Raw genomic sequence first — 19,890 nt, 5'->3', positions numbered from 1 at the left:
AATAAAACATTATAACAGAGTTAAAGTAGAGTTACTCTTTTTGCAGAGACAGAAGTTAGAGGAACACCACATAACTTTCACAAAAAAAGGATGCAAATACAACATTTTCAAAAATGGTTCAGGGTCCCAAAATGTGGTCACTCTGTTCCAAGCACAGTGCACACACATGAAAGCTGTAAAATAGAATGGACTGTGTTACACACACTCCATGAAAAACATCTTGACACACATCACCTGTCTACAGTATATTCATAAAAGTCATTGGTCCTCTGAGTCAATGCCCCCTGAGATTTCCATACCCCCAAGAATAACCATATACCTCTATTTTGTAAGACTGAATCAATTCATTACACTTCATTTCTCTTTTTCAAGCAAAGTGGAACAGTGGGGAAAATAAAGAAGGGAGGAGCCACTGCCTTAACATTGCAAGGTTTTGTATTTACCTTTCTGCAGAAAATCTTCCCAGTAATCTTCTGTCTTACTCTGTCAGACAAGTCAAAACGAATAAAAATGTAGTAACAGAACATCTAAAGAGTTCAATTGGGCAATGACACCTAGATACAGAAGATCCAAGACGGCTTGAATAAGAGCTGCGTTCTGACACAGAAAGAGGATGTGGCATGTGCAAAGAAGCTCTTGAACCCCCTTTTCTGAACACAAGCATCAAGACGTGTATGCAACCTGCGAAGGTTAATAAGTAATCCCCCACCCTTGAAAGTGGGGGCATACTTTCATGCAGAGGACAGTTGGTCTGAGAATTTTAAAATGTGCCAAGACTTGTAGGTGGACAGGGAACATTGGAGGGTCTTGACAAGAACAATGATGGAGTAAATGAAAGAACATTTCCCAACAATCAGAGAATGGGACAATTGTTGGTCTGCAGCATAATCCTTTTCCTTGAGAAAAAAAAAGTGCTTTTACTACAAGTAGCATCCTAGATAAATAGTATTTCATATCAATCCAAAGAGATGCTGTCCCTCAAAGATCATGCAGAAAAAAATGCTTCTTATACAAGAATTCCACAGTCCAGCACCTTAACCAAGGTGTCTACACATGTGTGCTGACATGAGATCCATGTGACAGAAGAACTGGAAAAGCTACAGCAATTTGTCCATGCATACTATATAGATTGAGATTGATCACAGCAGTGGAGAGCTCTCATAAAATAGAATTTGACCAATTAGGCATGATTTAGTATGGTACGGGAGAATGTGGTGTTTCAAAATGTTTTTCTATGAAGTCATAGAATAAAGGAAAGACTTTGTGATAAGCTTTGGTGTGAAACAGTAAAGGCAAGCAAACTGTGGATTCCTCCAATGCAAAGGTAGAACAAAACAACCTCTGATTTAGGGGTAATATGAAAAAGACAGGGAAACAACATTTGATAACGGAGTTGCAGAGGGATACCAACTGACTCAGAGAAGTCTAGTATGTCTGTGTTTAATTTAGCAGAGCAAGGGGAAAAACACTGGTGCACAATGGATCAGAAGTGGTCCCCAACAGAACCACTCCATAAGAAACTGCAGTTGATTGAAGATTCCCTGATATGTGGAGGGCTGCACCTGAGGAGACATTACAAACTATAGCATCTTTGGAAGTACCTGGGATGAGTGCTGGAGATTGAGGATTCAGTAGGATACCCCCATAAGAAACCCTCTACACACAAGAGACAAGTGGGATTAAGTCCTGTGGGTAATTTGCATATGCAAGGGCACCCTCAATACTTGCCAGGGAAAGTAGTGAATGGATCCTTCCAGCTGTAACAGCAGTGTTGTGATTATTGATACTTATTGGGTGTTCATGTGTGTTGGAGTAATATAAAGACTTTAAACTGCTGTGCGCTGGTGCCTCCCAGTCCTTTAATGGATTTTAGATGCTGGAAGGCGGGGCATGGTTGGTGATCATGTGACCTTCGTGATTGGCGGTCACATGATTGAAAATTTCCACATTACAAGAAGAGATCGGGAGCTTTCCGTTAGTCTCCGGTAACTGTGTCAGGAGTGCACACTCTCACCAAAGTTCTGTTTTTTTTTGGGGTGCACATATATGGGTCCCATCGGCTTGAAGGCCCACCTGCTGAGAGGCCACATCCATCAATGCGGCCAGCGGGGAGGAGTTAACCAATGTTCATCTGATGTTAACATCAGTCACACCAAAGTCCAACATTAATATTCAAATTAGTAACGCTGGTCTATATGAAGAAAATTAACAGGAAGAAAGAGTTTGGTACAAATGTAGACAGAGGCGAAAATTAGCTAGACAACTTAGTGTTGACAAGCTTTCGGATTAAGTGTTGAGTGGTTAGATAAGGATAGGTTGTAATGCGAAATTACTCACATCACAGTCTATTAAATAAATATTTTTGAGTACACTTTTCAAATGGAAGTAAAAAATTATTGATTCAAAAGATAACAGAATAGACAAGCAGAGGATGCATTCAAAGGCCACCAAACCCTTGCCAATATTTACCCTTATTCTTATACTAATCAGCCCTAAATTCTCATCCATTTTTCTGCTTATCAGTTCTGATTTTTTACTATTAATAATTTAAGATTTTCATTTGATTTTCTCAGCATTGCATAACAAATTGTGCTAAATTGAAAAACTTTGCTATGATTGCTACCAGAAACATCATGTTCGATTCCATTTAAAATTAAACTATAACAGAAAATAAATTTAAAGCAGATTAAAGCAGATCCACTTCTGTGGATCACAGGAGTGCAGTTTGTTCTGCACTCCTGTGACCTGTTTTCAGCTGACTGAAGTCTGCTGTTGGCTGACGTCACTCAGCTGGCCCAGGCTGGGCAAAGATCCCGACTTTAAAGTATGAATCCACCCCAGTGTCTGGAGCGGCACCTGGCTCAGCCTCTCAGCGAAGTGCTTAGAGCCTGAGCCAGCCGCTCCATCCCCTGCACAGCCCAGTGCTCCAGCGAGTGCTGGGGAGGGGGCAGAGCAGAGAGTGGTCACTGACAGTCACCACTCTCTGCTCAAAGTGGCTGTGAGTATTCAGCGATCAGTGTTCATGTGATCACTGAGTCCTCACACTTGGAGCCGGCGGAGGACAGATGCAGCATGAGACCGATGCTGCATCCACCTAGGTAAGTATAAATGGGGGGGAAGCCCTACTTCTCCTAACTTTTTATTTACAGTAAAAATATTTTATTCAAACACGAATACTCAAAATCAATTAAAAAAATGCAATCTTTTTTGTCTATGTCACATTAAAAATAAAATAATTTTAGCAAGATAATATCGCCAGAAGAAAGCCTTGTTTGTCCCCAAAAGAGTGTATATATCACCTTAAGCCAGTGTTTTTCAACCTTTTTTCAGCCAAGTCACCCTTTAAAGTCCAATACAATTTCGAGGCACCCCATTCTAAAAGTTAAAAAATAAACCAATAGTTTTACATGCACCGGCATATACACATGAAGGACACCCAAAGTTATAGGTGATTTGTTCAGACAAAGCAAATACACCAGTATACCAGTACTGACTAGTATTCCAGCATTTATATTCTCTCTCAGTTTCTCTCCCTCACTCAGCTAAGGTGACCCCAGTGCTGAGACAGGGAGGAGAGACAGGGAAGGAGCAAATGAGGATGCAGGTGCCTAACACCCTTCTTATCAACCAATGACATTATCGGTTGTATGGATGCCAGAGGCTGGTCCGCATGGTGCTCAAGGTTGTAATGCTGCACAATGAAAAACTGTGGCTTTGTGAAAAGAAAAGGCAGGTTTGATCCACTTGCTGGCCTTGCTGACAATTTTTGGGCAATTTTAAGGCATTTTGCCAAAGCACCCCTAAAGAACCCAGAAGGCACCCTGGTTGAAAAAGGCTGCCTAGTGGAAATGTAAACATTGCTCTGGTCCATAAAGGTTATAAAGAACACAAGAGCTGAAGCAGTTAATCAGAGATGTGACAGTGTGTTTTCCACCATCATCATCTCGTTCCATAATCCCCAGAATTTGACTTGGTTCCAGCTCAATGCAAAATGTATTTTTTATAGTTGATAGTATAGAAAAGTGCCCTCTGCTTGTGACATTTTGCTGGCTAGGAGCAAGGTAAAATTCTTTCTAAAAATCAGCAAAAAATATAATTCACAACCAAAAGGCGTATGCCCTCCTTCATGGTGTAAGTAGTAATTTTCCTCTTTTCCAATTTTTTTTAACGGTTGACTGAATGGCTTGTGTGGTGTGAAAGATGTGTCCAAGGAATTTCATATGCAACATAAATGCCAGATCTAAAACAAATAATCTTTCAGTGCTTCTGCTTGTGTGTACTTTAGCATTCATCACACGATCAGTAATAAATGATAAATGGAAGAGCTGCTTGAAGAAAGGTGGTTTAGTCTGGGCTATAAAATCATAAAATGTCTAAAATGTTGATGAGTTAAAAACCACAAAGCAATGAAGGAAGTATGAAATATGTCACTGAAACATCCAAACCATTTTCACGGGAGCTTTTCCAAAACAGCACAATGGTATTCATCCAGCCAAAAAAACCAGCAGCCCAATCAGACATTACAGAGCACTGGTACTCGGAAACTAGCCTAAATCTTGGCTTGGTGGAATTTAATAAGTACTGTAAATCTCAGGAAAAACAAAGTGTAATTTATCTAAAACTTAAAGAATCAGGGCCAATACTAATCATTTACTTTTTAGTGGAGAGTGATTATAATACCATATGTGCAGATTTAGAACTACAGAATATTACTGCAAATATCTACTATTGATATCCAGTTTTTATGCTCATCAACAGAACTTTACATATTGTGCAATACCTAGGATAATATTCTGGCATTGTAGGTGGTAAAAACAGTTGAAATAAAATGAAGAATTATCAATGTAGGATGAAAGCTCAGCATTATGTGCTGAAAAACGTTTGGCAGATATCCCAATTTATTGTCAGGATATAAACCTGGCTTTATTATATGGATCCTACTGGCTGTAACAGCAGTGTTGTGATTATGGATACTTATTGAGTGTTCATGTGTGTTGGAGTAATATAAAGACCTTAAACAGCTGTGCGCTGGCTCCTCCCAGTCCTCTAATGGATTTTAGATGCTGGAAGGCGGGGCATGGTTTGTGATCATGTGACCTTCGTGATTGGCTGTCACAGCGGTCACATGATTAGAAATCTCCACATTGCAAGCAGAGATCGGAAGCTTTCCGTTAGTTTCCGATAACTGTGTCAGTAGTGTGCACTCACACCAAAGTTCTGTTTTTTTTGGGGTGCACATATATGGGGGCCCTCGGCTTGAAGGCCCACCTGCTGAGAGGCCACATCCATGAATGCGGCCAGCGGGAAGGAGTTAACCAATGTTCATCTGATGTTAACACCAGTCACACCAAAGTCCAACATTAAATGTTCCAATTAGTAACGCTGGTCTAATTGAAGAAAATTAACAGGAAGAAAGAGTTTGGTACAAATGTAGACAGAGGCGAAAATTAGCTAGAAAACTTAGTGTTGACAAGCTTTCAGATTAAGTGTTGAGTGGTTAGATAAGGATAGGATGTAATGCAAAATTACTCACATCACAGTCTATTAAATTAATGTTTTTGAGTACACTTTTCAAATGGAAGTAAAAAATTATTTCAAAAGATAAACAGAATAGACACCAAACCCTTGCCAATATTTACCCTTATTCTTACTCTTGCAGATTCTACCCCCGCAGGTTGTCCGGCAATTGATACCTATAAATAAATTTTAAAAATTCATCATTATTATCACACTTTCAACATGTAAATTCAGCACACAAGCACAACATATATTTTACAATATTTTTTCCTATACAGTATATAAAAATGGTGTCAAAAAGTTACATTGAGCTTTATTGTTCTACTATTCAATGACAAAATATGTTAATCATAATATAAAACCTAACATGAAATAGTAAACTCTACCAAGAAATAAGACACCTTACTTTTCCAGCTAGCTTTTAACGAGGAGAGCTGATTCACACATGTGCAATGTGGATTAAAGCTCAGGTTTCACAGCTAATTGATACAGTAGTTGTTCACCGGTTCATGCCAGGTTTACATCAGGGTCGGGCCAAGATTAGTTCTCAGGCTCATTCTGCTCACACATATGTGGTTTAGAAACTGTTCCCATAGAACTCAAAAGCCTGCAATCCGTACCTGAACCGGACTGCACTGCTCAGAAATCGTACTGACTCTTTCAAACCACACTTTATTCGCACCACCAGTGCACTGGACATATGTAAACTGGCAACATAGGAAGCATTGTTTTTTCACATGCGGTTCAAACCACATCCAATCCGTATATATGTGAACCAGCATGGAGGGGGCATTGGGTTGAGACAGGCATTGAGTGTTCAAAATCATCTTTGCCACAGGTGTAAGCAAAAGACACAAGAATTCAAAATTAATTAATGAGAATATCTAGAGAATAAATAGCCAATCACTGATTTTTCATTGTGTCTAGTACCGCAAAGATGTGTGGGTAGTAGACTTTTAGGTTCCCATCTTACACTTGGGCAATTCAGTGAATGAAATGATATTGCTGCAGTTGGTTCGCAGACCTGGGAGCTTAAAATACACCTATTAAAAAAAGAAGTACAGGGGCTGAGATTACTGGCCTCTTTCTGAAAATGCTAGGTCCCCGTCTGTATCTTCAATACACTTCAGTCAGAGTCCTTGAGCAATAATGTTGTAAACTCATTTAAGAAAAAAAGCATAATTCTTATATTCACATTTTTTCTCTGTCAGTGATTCAGAAGGGACAAACTTGAATTTTTTTCTCGTATGAGAATAGAAGGAACAATATTTGTTTAATCAGTAGAATATTCGCTCGAAAAAATGTGAGTGACCAAGACCGTACAAGCATGGAAACAAAAGAATACATTACATCATTGCAGGAAGCTCTATTCTATCTTATAGGAAGTATTTAATAACCTATTCGTTTGTGATAGGAGACTAAAAGGTAAAAAAAAAAGCACAATTATTTGTCTAATATTCTAATCGTGTGTACGAGGCTTAAGAAAAAATATACACTAGTTACACACCTCACTTATATCTTAACTCTGAATCCAAGGATTTTAGTGCTCCATGTATGCATATTTATATAGTCTCCAGCACATTGCAGGTTTTCCATACATCTAGAATGTGCGTATGTTTGCCAAAAGTGTGAATCAAATTAACAAATATAGAGGTAAACATTTTATGTTCTTAAAGCAAACCTAATGTATACTCAAATGTAAAGCATATAGCAAAGGTAACCTATCTGGCCAATCTCAGTAAAGAAAGGACCTAATAAAATGGCTGAAATATCTGTCATGGAGAAAATATGTTTGAGTTGAATTTATTGCTGGCCAAGTGTTTAAAGGCCTCGGCACTTGGTCACGTGATCTCTGGTGAAGTGGAATTCAGCAGAGATCATGTAACCATGTGCATAGGCAATCAGACATGCAGGCAGTACTGCAGAATGTCTAGAGCAACATGTTTGCAGGAAAGGCATTTCAGTCCCTGAATGACTGCTGACATAACTTTATGTGAACATTCAAGTACAGGTCACCTTTAATAGAATTTAATTCTTTATGGAAACCGGGAAGCTATTCTGCTATGTGCCCAAAACATCCTGTCCTGCAACTATATTTCTGTGCTACATTCAGGCTTTTCCTCTCTTGCAATGGCTGATCCCATAAAACAGCAAGTTGAAGTCAGAGGTCAAAAGCAACAAGGAATATGTCAAATTCTCCCAAGATGTTGTACTGTGACTAGGTGTGACTTTAACCTTTTTTTTTTTGTTTTGTTTAGGACCACATACTGCCCTCAAAGACCTCCACTCTCAGCAAGCCTCACTGAGGAAGCTGAGAGGCTCAGAGAGGCACAATGACAGATATATGTATGGACAGCTGAAAGAACTAGAGGAGCTGATCGGTACAGAAGAGAGGCTCGGTTCTGGTGGGAGAGCATTGCCTCAAGGAACATCCTGAAGCTCTCCCACTACTCTGCTACTTGGCCAAGTTCTTCCTGTGTTCACGCCTTCACTGCAAGCTCCAGCAGCCGTTCACCTATTCTTCTCTCCAGGTCAGGATCTGCAGAAATACCCACTGTCCAAATCTCAGGCTCTCCCCTTCCAGTGACAGTGCTTTTCAGAGGGCATTTGACAGGCAGCGAGAAGGTGTTACTGTATATCGCCTCCTCACCACCTGATATAACCCTAAAATGCTGCACTACCATGCCACAATCATGTGCATTGCACGCAGTTGCAGCACGGAGCTATTGAGTTAAATCAGCAAGTTTGTGTTACTGCACAAGTTAAAAATGCCATGGACGCAGCATAGGAATAGCTGCATCCAACTGTTAATTTACAGTTCGGGTGGATGGCCAGGGTTGGTAAAACCACAGCTCAGCTGACTATTTTTACTACCCCTCAACCGCCCATCTAAAAGAGACCTATTTCATGAACAGTTGTACGTATTATTTCTAGTGCCAGGTGTTTGTTTTCTTTGTGTTTACATACTTGCAGACCTTCTCGGATCCAAAATTATTGCTGAGCAGAATTAAGTCCTGCCCTCCACAACAGTCCAAGTTTTTCATGTGTCCCCTTGGGAACTCAATTGCCCACCCCTGCTGTAAAGTGTGTACTGAACTGAATCCAAACCACTGAGTGTGATTCCTCTCCTCTCTCTGCACTAGTCATTGGAAAGACTTTAGGCCAACATAGAAACAGTTCACCCCTACTCCAGCACACAGGAGGTGACTCAGCCTTAGCCGTGTATGTATGTATGTTCGAGGGGGTGTGTCCCTTCCCTCCAGCTCAGCTATCAGAGAACTCTGTGCTATAGCTCTGCAGTGTGTGTCAGGCCAGATCCTTACCCCCTGCTTTCTAGCGCTCAGAGATGCTGTGTAATATGTGTTTTAGTAGACTGTAGAGAAGAGAGAGCTACAGATAAACGGGTGCAACTTATATAGAAGGATTTGTTTCATTGTTGTGTATTACCTAAGGCTAGTCACGCTACTGGGTATATGTAAGGGTTTACAACCACTTTTTCTGACATTTTTTAATTAATCAAAAAGGTTCACAGATAGCCAATAAGGATACAAAAAAAGGCATAAGCTGTCACAGAGCAGACAAAATCTCGTACAAAAAAAATACTGGGGTATATCCTATGTATCAAATGTTTATGTGTACAGATCTTACATGAAAAAATAATATCAACTATAGCCACTTTAAAGTATAACTAAAGGCAAAACTTTTTGTTTTTTGACAGAGTGGAGAGGGATTAGAATGCTTGTGAGATTTTTTGGGCCGTCTATCCCCATTAGGGAGATTTAGCCTATTTGTCCTGTGTACCATTATCATTGAAAGAAAGCATAAGAAAATCGCTAATTTTAGGTTTTCCCCAGAAAAGTAATAGAAGGGATTTATTCCAATGGGGACACTAGTTCTGGTGACCTGGGGGTCCCCTTAATTTGCAATGATTCCCTCTCACTTCTTGTTTGGCTATGGGACAGGAAGCGGAGGGAGATCTCTGCAATGGGACACAGATGGCGAAAAAAATCTGACAAGGGTTACAACCCTCCCTTTCTCTATCCAAAATGAAACAAAATGCAAAAAACTTTTATCTATAGTTCTACTTTAAGGTCTTCTGTATATGTGTGCTGGGATGCCATTCAGAAAGAATAACAATGATTCACAACACACATATGCTGTGTGTTAACGCCTATTGAAGTAACACATCTTACAGGTTTAGTGCACATTACCATAATGCAAAGGTGTGCTTCCATCCTAAAACTTTCAACGCTCAGGGAGGAGAGAAATGCTTGAACTGCCACTGCTGGCTTATTTTTAAAATAAGTGACAATATATCACAATCTGCTTGACATGCATGGAATTAAAAGATCTCATCGTCCTATTACAATTTTTCATCCTTAAGTTGCTATTTACAATATAAGGAATGTATCTGATAACAATCTTCATGTTATTTTCAATTTTATCTGTTACAGAGCTGCTGAGCCTCCACTGCATTTGCATCTTAAACAATGTGCATTCCAATAACTATTGTAATACATCAAAGTATTTTCTCTGGATACCTAGTAAAGTGTCTTACTGTATGTTCTATGTTTGCTCTAGAAATAAATAAAAAGATCTCATCGTTCACATATTCGATCAACTGCATATAGCATTCCACTTATTTATGGCGGGTAATTATTTCATCTAGAATATATCCTATGGACAAATGTCCAGTCTGGAAAGTGTTACTAAACCAAGGACCCTGCATTCACTCTATCTGGTCTCCCACAGTACACAGAACATGGAATGCAATTATTTATATAAATTGCTAAATTCCTTTTATCATTAGTAGTTAGAGCAGTCTTGTGACTTCTGTCAGTGTCCAGCCGAGCACTGGTTAAAGCTTGTAGGAGGAGTTTTCATTTTGCTCTAGGAGGATGCAGAACCCCTGACCTCTGTCTGGACAGTGCTAAAGAGATGGTGTAGCGCTTAATAACAGATAAATATACAATGCAAAAGGCATATATATGAAAATAGGTGATACTATGTGCTCTAAAACAACTAAGGTCACAGCAGACCTAGTAAGCGACTAGCATATAGTGATTCCAATCCCATTGGGGGATTAATAAATATGTGACCCTTTGTCCCCACAAATGGGACTCAACCTAAAAAAGCGTGAATCCCTGTAGAGGGATAGGTGCTCATCATATGCAAAGAAAAATGACACAAATATATCAAAAGTCCAATAAATGTGAGCAAACGTGTAAACACAGCTGAAGTGCTTTAGTCTTCTGGATCGTGCAAGAACAATCGTGACCCACCAATAGGCGCTCCTCAAAAAATGGCTGCAGTGGCCTCTCACCTACACTCAGTGACCCCTAGGGGCCACAAAGCCTTACGGATTTCTCCTTGATTCTTCAGATATAGGAACTCCTGGTGATCTACTATCTGGGCTGAACCAGACTTTTAAACAGACAGTGTCTTCACTAGGAACCCCTCCAGATCAATGGGCAGGCAGGCAGGCACAAAGATACTCGGATATAATTCAATTCAGCAGGCCTATTTGCTGTGACAGCATGCTGGCTCTCTCGAGTCTCAGAAGAGGAGTTCTCAGTCACCACGTAATAAGTGCTCAATAGATGGTTGCAGGGTTCACTGGGTGTTGTAGCCAGGTAGGATTCATTACTGAATATTTGATGTACATCAAGGAGCATGTCTTCATCCGCACATTAGACCGTTCCTTCATCAGCTCCTCCTCCGACATGTAAAATCCAAAAAAAAATCTGTCTGGACAGTGCTGATTGGCCCTGTGCTGATCACATGCACTCTCCCAAGAAAAAAAAACTCTAGCAACACACACCAAACTGAGCACGTGCAGAGTGACTCCACACGATATGCCTTATCAGGAAATAAGTGGGGAAACACTGGAAAAAGGGGAGGATCAGAGAAGTCAGGATCAAACCGTGTTTTTATACAATGCAGAGGATTAACCCCTTGGGTTCCACAGTGAGTATAACACGCATGCTTTACTGCACATACAGACTGATTTTACTGTTGTGGGTTTAGTAACACCTTAGGTTCCACAGTGAGTATAACAAGCATGCTTTACTGCATGTACAGACTGATTTCACTGTTGTGGGTTTAGTAACACTTTAACAGCTATACAGTGCAACAGTAGAATGGCATACACAATTGGTCGAGTAAGTAAACGATGAGATCTTTTTATTTTTCCATGCTGGTCAAGCGGATTGCGATTGAATGTTTTAGTGGATATATTTTCTATTATGGATATCCTAAACACGGTTATATTTTACTGTTTGCGCCACACAACATCTGAGTGCTGACTGCATTTATTTTATTTCTGCTCACCATAAGCGAATAACTGGGGGACCTATCGATTTCAGATGTGGAAGATAATATTATTGGACCCTCCTGTGCTATAGAAATATATATATTTTTTGTTTTTAATTATGTTTTTGAATTTAATTCTTTGTTGTTTTATGTTGTCATCCTGAGCTCACCGTTTGGTTAGATACCGACCTAGATAATTAATGCACAGTGGGAGTTCAGACTTGTTTCTAGTTCCCCACACATAAGAAGTGAAGCCAGGATCAGGATGACAGCCCTGGAGCTTACACTTTTAAAACCAAGAGAACAGTGGTAGTTCCCTTATTTCTATGCTGTTAAAAGGAAGCGGACAGAATAAAATATGCCTATGTAAGGTTAGTTAATCAAAAAGAAAGGAACACAGACTGCTAAAGCAGGAAATTAATCACCCAAGCAGATTGGCTTATGTGCAACAATGTGACATATCCTTATTAATAATGGCATAAAAAAGATGATATCTTCCAATCCTGAACAGTACTACATTTCTTGCTAATAAAATACAGCTAAAACAAAGCAATCCAGATTGCTGCGCTCATGCAGTTGTCAATTGTATAAAAAGCATAAGCTGTCACCAGTGCTTGAGAATTCAAAATAGATGCTAATCACAAGCAATTAGTACACCTCAGCTAGGAAATACATGCAATAAATAATCTGCAAATGATAAGTATGATATAATTATAAATGTGAGGGTCTTAAAGAGCAGGCTGAAAATCCTTAGAACTGTCAAGCAAAGTGAAAGTCCATTGTGCACTAGTATAGCTTTGTAAAAAGAAACAAACAGAAGCAGTGGCAGTAATCTCAAGCCCAGGTCAGCCAAAAGCATATACAGTCAGGTCCATAAATATTGGGACATCGACACAATTCTAACATTTTTGGCTCTATACACCACCACAATGGATTTGAAATGAAATGAACAAGATGTGCTTTAACTGCAGACTGTCAGCTTTAATTTGAGGGTAATTGCATCCAAATAAGGTGAACGGTGTAGGAATTACAACAGTTTGCATATGTGCCTCCCACTTGTTAAGAGACCAAAAGTAATGGGACAGAATAATAATCATAAATCAAACTTTCACTTTTTAATACTTGGTTGCAAATCCTTTGCAGTCAATTACAGCCTGAAATCTGGAACGCATAGACATCACCAGACGCTGGGTTTCATCCCTGGTGATGCTCTGCCAGGCCTCTACTGCAACTGTCTTCAGATCCTGCTTGTTCTTGGGGCATTTTCCCTTCAGTTTTGTCTTCAGCAAGTGAAATGCATGCTCAATCAGATTCAGGTCAGGTGACTGACTTGGCCATTGCATAACATTCCACTTCTGTCCCTTAAAAAACTCTTTGGTTGCTTTTGCAGTATGCTTTGGGTCATTGTCCATCTGCACTGTGAAGCGGCGTCCAATGAGTTGTGAAGCATTTGGCTGAATATGAGCAGATAATATTGCCCGAAACACTTCAGAATTCATCCTGCTGCTTTTGTCAACAGTCACATCATCAATAAATACAAGAGAACCAGTTCCATTGGCAGCCATACATGCCCACGCCATGACACTACCACCACCATGCTTCACTGATGAGGTGGTATGCTTAGGATTATGAGCAGTTCCTTTCCTTCTCCATACTCTTCTCTTCCCATCACTCTGGTACAAGTTGATCTTGGTCTCATCTGTCCATAGGATGTTGTTCCAGAACTGTGAAGGCTTTTTTAGATGTTGTTTGGCAAACTCTAATCTGGCCTTCCTGTTTTTGAGGCTCACCAATGGTTTACATCTTGTGGTGAACCCTCTGTATTCACTCTAGTGAAGTCTTCTCTTGATTGTTGACTTTGACACACATACACCTACCTCCTGGAGAGTGTTCTTGATCTGGCCAACTGTGGTGAAGGGTGTTTTCTTCACCAGGGAAAGAATTCTTCGGTCATCCACCACAGTTGTTTTCCGTGGTCTTCCGGGTCTTTTGGTGTTGCTGAGCTCACTGGTGCGTTCCTTCTTTTTAAGAATGTTCCAAACAGTTGTTTTAGCCGCGCTAATGTTTTTGCTATCTCTCTGATGGGTTTGTTTTGTTTTTTCAGCCTAATGATGGCTTGCTTCACTGATAGTGACAGCTCTTTGGATCTCATCTTGAGAGTTGACAGCAACAGATTCCAAATGCAAATAGCACACTTGAAATGAACTCTGGACCTTTTATCTGCTCATTGTAATTGGGATAATGAGGAAATAACACAAATAACACACACCTGGCCATGGAACAGCTGATAAGCCAATTGTCCCATTACTTTTGGTCCCTTAACAAGTGGGAGGCACATATGCAAACTGTTGTAATTCCTACACCGTTCACCTGATTTGGATGTAAATATCCTCAAACTAAAGCTGACAGTCTGCAGTTAAAGCACATCTTGTTCATTTCATTTCAAATCCATTGTGGTGGTGTATAGAGCCAAAAATGTTAGAATTGTTTTGATGTCCCAATATTTATGGACCTGACTGTATGCAGGTGAAAGTCCATAGATGCAGCAGTATATTCGCAGAGTTAGGTGGACTAGAACGGATCCTTTTCCAATATTTATGTACATATGCCTTTAATGGAGTTCAGGCTAAACTTTGTATGGATAGATCCATCCACAGGTACAGGCACATAGCGTGTATTGCAAGAAGCACAGTAGAAGTAGCAAGCAGGAAGGCCGTAGTGTCAACGAGAGAGAAACTAGGTTAACAGAGTGTGGGGTAAACGGGGGCGGACTGACAACTCATGGGGCCCCCCGGGCAATAGTCGATCATGGGGCCCCTGTGTCCTTGCCCAAACTCAAAAAAGCCTATGAAAAAGGTACCAGGGACATCTCATGGGGCCCCCTACTGTCCCGGGCCCTCGGGCAGTGCCCGAGTTTCCAAATGGTCAGTCTGCCCCTGGGGGTAAAGGTATAATGTGAACCATGCATAGGTATATCACACACTTACTACTGCCATTCTTAGAATGTCCCAAGGGTTGAGGAAGAGCCTTAGAGAAAATTAACCTTCGGGACTAAGAATGGCAGCAGTAAGTGTGTGATATACATATGCATGGTTCACATGATACCTTTACCCACATTCTGTTAACCTAGTTTCTCTCTCATTGACACTACGGCCTTCCTGCTTGCTACTTTGCTTCTTGCAATACACACTATGTGCCTGCACATGTGGATGGATCTATCCATAAAAATGTAGGCTGAACTACATTAAAAGGCATATGTACATACATATTGGAAAAGGATCCATTCTAATCTACCTAACTCTGCCCATATACTACAGCATATATGGACTTTCAAATGTATACAGTCATGGCCGAAATTGTTGGCACCCTTGATATTTCTCCAGGAAATCATGTATTTCTCACGAAACGTATTGCATTAACACATGTTTTGCTATACACATGTTTATTCCCTTTGTGTGTATTGGGACAAAACAAAAAAAGGGAGGAAAGAAAGCAAATTCGACATAATGTCACACAAACCTCCAAAAATGGGCTGGACAAAAGTATTGGCACCCTTTCACAACTGCGGATAAATAAGAATGTTACAAGCATGTGATGCTCCTGTAAACTCACCTGGGGCAAGTAACAGGTGTGGGCAATATAGAAATCACACCTGAAAGCAGATAAAAAGGAGAGACGTTCACTTAACCTTTGCATTGTGTGTCTGTCTGTGCCACACTAAGCATGGACAACAGAAAGAGGAGACGAGAACTGTCTGAGGACCTGAGAACCAAAATTGTGGCAAAATATCAACAATCTCAAGGTTACAAGTCCATCTCCAGAGAACTAGATTTGCCTTTGTCCACAGTGCGCAACATTATCAAGAAGTTTGCAACCCATGGCACTGTAGCTAATCTCCCTGGTCGTGGACGGATGAGGAAAATTGATGAAAGATTGCAACGCAGAATAGTCCGGATGGTGGATAAGCAGCCCCAAACATGTTCCAAAGACATTCAAGCTGTCCTGCAGGCTCAGGGAGCATCAGTGTCAGCGCGAACTATCCGTCGACATTTAAATGAAATGAAACGCTATGGCAGGAGACCCAGGAGGACCCCACTGCTGACACAGAGACATAAAAAAGCAAGACTACAGTTTGCCAAAATGTACTTGAGTAAGCCAAAAGCCTTCTGGGAAAACGTCTTGTGGACAGATGAGACCAAGATAGAGCTTTTCGGTAAAGCACATCATTCTACTGTTTACCGAAAACGGAATGAGGCCTACAAAGAACAAAACACAGTACCTACGGTAAAATATGGTGGAGGTTCAATGATGTTTTGGGGTTGTTTTGCTGCCTCTGGCACTGGGTGCCTTGACTGTGTGCAAGGCATCATGAAATCTGAGGATTACCAAAGGATTTTGGGTCGCACTGTAGGGCCCAGTGTCAGAAAGCTGGGTTTGCGTCCAAGATCCTGGGTCTTCCAGCAGGACAATGACCCCAAACATACGTCAAAAAGCACTCAGAAATGGATGGCAAAGAAGCGCTGGAGAGTTCTGAAGTGGCCAGCAATGAGCCCAGATCTAAATCCCATTGAACACCTGTGGAGAGATCTTAAAATTGCTGTTGGGAAAAGGTGTCCTTCCAATAAGAGAGACCTGGAGCTGTTTGCAAAGGAAGAGTGGTCCAAAATTCCGGGTGAGAGGTGTCAGAAGCTTATTGATGGTTATAGGAAGCGACTGATTTCAGTTATGTTTTCCAAAGGGTGTGCAACCAAATATTAAGTTAAGGGTGCCAATACTTTTGTCCAGCCCATTTTTGGGGTTTTGTGTGACATTATGTCATATTTGCTTTTCTGCCTCTGTTTTATATTTGTTCCAATACATACAAAGGGAATAAACATGTGTATAGCAAAACATGTGTTAATGCAATACCTTTTTTGTGTGAAATACTTGATTTTCAGGAAAAATATCAAGGGTGCCAACAATTTCGGCCATGACTGTATATGCTTCTGGCTGGCCTAGGCTTGAGATTACTGCCGCTGCTTCTGTTTATTGCTTTTTGCAAGGCTATACTAGTGCACAATGGACTTTCACTTTGCTAGACAGTTCTAAGGACTTTCAGCCTACTTTTCAAGACTCTCACATTTATATTTATATCATATTTACCATTTGCATATTATTTATTGCATGTGTTTTTTAGCTGAGGTGTATTTATTAATGGCTTGTAATTGGCATCTATTTGGAATTCACTAGCGCTGGTGACGGCTTATGCTTTTTATGCAACTGACAACTGCATGAGCGCGGCAATCCGGATTACTTTATTTTAACTGTATTTTATTAGGTAGAAACGTAGTACTGTTCACAATTGGAAGATATCATCTTTTTTATGCCATTATTAATAAAGATTTGTCACCTTGTTGCACATAAGCCACTCTGCTTGGGTGATTATGTACCTGCTTTAGCAGTCTATGTTCATCACAGCTGCTCTGTTCTTTTTGATTTAGCTTTTTGAGGTTGGAACCCATACCTCTATATTTGGGAGTCAGAGAGTTATTCAGTAGGTTACCCCGCCTTGTTGTGGTGGAATTTTTTATGTTCTAAGGTTAGCCATAAACCTATCCCCTACACAACGGCTTAAAAAGAACTATAAAATCAGCCTTTTTAGATGTACAGTATATCCCAGTAAATATTGGATTTATGAAACAAGCGAAATTCCTTTTTCTGGAAATATTTTTATTTATGAGGTCCCTTAGGAGACACTATGTAACAACAAATACAAAACATCAATCATGTCTAGTGACCTGAAAACATTGTATGGCCTGATCTAATGTTGTCACCACTGACAAACTATGTTTATCAATACCAGATAGGAACAAAACCTGTTTCAGTAAGCGAACCGCTTATTGAAAACAGATTTGTAAGCAGACCACACCTCAGTCTGGGACCGTCTGTTTAGCTCAGGGGAAAAATGTTGAACTTCTGCGCTTTTCTTAATTGGGAGGTAAAAAGTGTTATTTTGTCTTCAATCAGTGGGAACTTTTGTTTTATTTAATAACATTCAGCTTGTACAAAGAAGAGAAACCACCATTATCTCAACAAAACTAAACAGTGTCTCAAGCTGTGCTACACAGCTATTAATCTGTGGTTATGTATTCACAAGTTTGTGGGTTTGAAGCATGTTAAACCAGAGCAGCACCAGAAGACTGCTGGCAAGACTATTAATTCAGTAACCACTACTCAAAATAATAAGAAAAATAAATTACACTAAATTTTTACATAAAATGTTTTTTTAATTTGAATTGAACCTGTGCTTTGCCTATATCAAGCCAATACGTTTATAGGACGGGTCCAACCTTCTTGTATTTCCCATCTTCTCTTTTCACATTGCCAGGTCACTTGAGAAATACCTGGTATTTTCATGTATGGGGAGAAAACAGCAATGCTCTCTGCCCCCTCACAATGCAGTGCTCGGTAACACTGGCCAGGATTGAGCACCATCACTTGTGGCTGAGTGGAACATGCGTTGGAGTTTGTAGATTTCCAGTGCCATTCATGTCACCTTTCCCACACGGGGGAGATCAACAAATTAAGGTGCATGCCCTAATGTGAACCTGTTCCTATGCCCCAGTATATAAAAAGCACAGCCTTAGTTTAAGCCCAAGTCTAGAGTGTGGATATTGTGGGATGTGTGTTACAGTCCATTTATAAAAAGGCATGCCACAATGTGGACTGGAGCCTATGATTTTCTACAGAGTTTTCCCTGCTTAAAAGAGAAGTATGGCTTTCCTTTTTGCTTAAGGGAGGTGAGGAGAGCACTCAGCTTGTCACGATGCCTCCTTCCTGGCTTTAGAGTGAGCATATGTTGGAAATGGAGACATGTGAAAAGCATGCACACCGTAGCTTGCTGCTGAAGTGTGTGCCAATTCAACAAGGGCAGCCACATGTCCAAGGGAAGGTGGGACTGAAAGAAGGGGTGGATTGCCGGAGTTGTATCCACCCCCTCCAAACATTCAAGCACAGAATAGTCCATTACTGGCTCCTTCCTGACCCTTCAAGAGCCCATATTGAAAACACTAATGGACTGAGGAAGGGAAGAAAAGGCATGGATGTATTAGGGTAATATGTACTGTTTATTTTTGCTTTCCCATACTTATCCTGTAACATGGCAGAAAGACTGGAGGAGAGGCCAGTCAGAAGACTTTGCTAGTTCATGTAATTGGGCTCTCCCAATTTTCTTTTTCCACCTTCATTCATTTAAAAGCATATAATAGCACTCAGTTGGTTTCAGAGTCCTAAAGTCAGAGTACTCAGCACATTTGTAAAGCAAATTCCTATACTTTATAAAACATGTTCTTTTTTTTTATCAGTACCAGTGATTATGCGCTGATCTTTTTTTTGGGCCACTATTTACATATGAGATGCTACCAGGATTGAGCTTAATAGGGTAGGAATTTGTGCAGAGCAAGGATACTGAAAATTACTCAGGCATGTGCAGGTACAGTTGTTCTCAAAAGTTTGCATATCCTTGGAGAATTGGTACAGTATGTACCATTTTTAAAGAAAACATGAGTGAAACTTTTTTCGTATGGGATTCATATTCAACTGTAGGACATACCAGAATGGCACAATCATAAAACAAAATATGGCAACAAGTCTGCATACCCTTAGTTCATATTACTGTGTATTGCCCCATTTAGTATCACTGACAGCATGCAGTCTTTTGTAGTAGTTGTCTATAAGGCCCCAAATGCTTGCATGTGGTATAGCTGCTCATTTGTCTTGGCAAAATGCCTCCAAGTCATGCAAAGTCTTTGGTCTTCTTGCATCAACCTCATGTTTGAGATCTCCCCAGAGTGTCTTGATGATATTAAAGTTAGGAGACTGTGTTGACAACTCCAGAACCTTCATCCTTTTCTGCTGTAACCAATGGAGGGTCAACTTGGCCTTGTACTTAGGGTCAATGTCATGAGGGAATATCCAAGTGTGTCCCATGTGCAGAAGAATGAAAATTGCCAGTATTTTCTGATAACATGTTGCAATCATCTTGCCATCAAATTTCCCAAGATTCCATGTGCCTTTAGAGCT

At 40.3% G+C, this 19,890-nt stretch overlaps 1 protein-coding gene across 4 annotated transcripts in view; it reads right to left on the bottom strand.

Annotated features, from left to right (window-relative positions):
* Positions 1–19,890, bottom strand: part of BICC1 (BicC family RNA binding protein 1) — a 333,531-nt gene that overhangs the window by 56,622 nt on the left and 257,019 nt on the right. For all 4 annotated transcript variants that reach the window (XM_089683147.1, XM_089683149.1, XM_089683150.1 and 1 more), the window contains exon 6: positions 5,640–5,693. In XM_089683147.1, the coding sequence (XP_089539273.1) occupies positions 5,640–5,693 (54 nt within the window). The remainder of the gene's footprint in view (positions 1–5,639; positions 5,694–19,890) is intronic.

This window comes from Staurois parvus, unplaced genomic scaffold, assembly GCF_062004578.1.
Source record: "Staurois parvus isolate SC_StPar_1 unplaced genomic scaffold, SC_StPar_1.0 ptg000303l, whole genome shotgun sequence".
NCBI classification, from domain to species: Eukaryota; Metazoa; Chordata; class Amphibia; order Anura; family Ranidae; genus Staurois; species Staurois parvus.
This window is presented reverse-complemented; position numbering and strand designations above follow the sequence as displayed.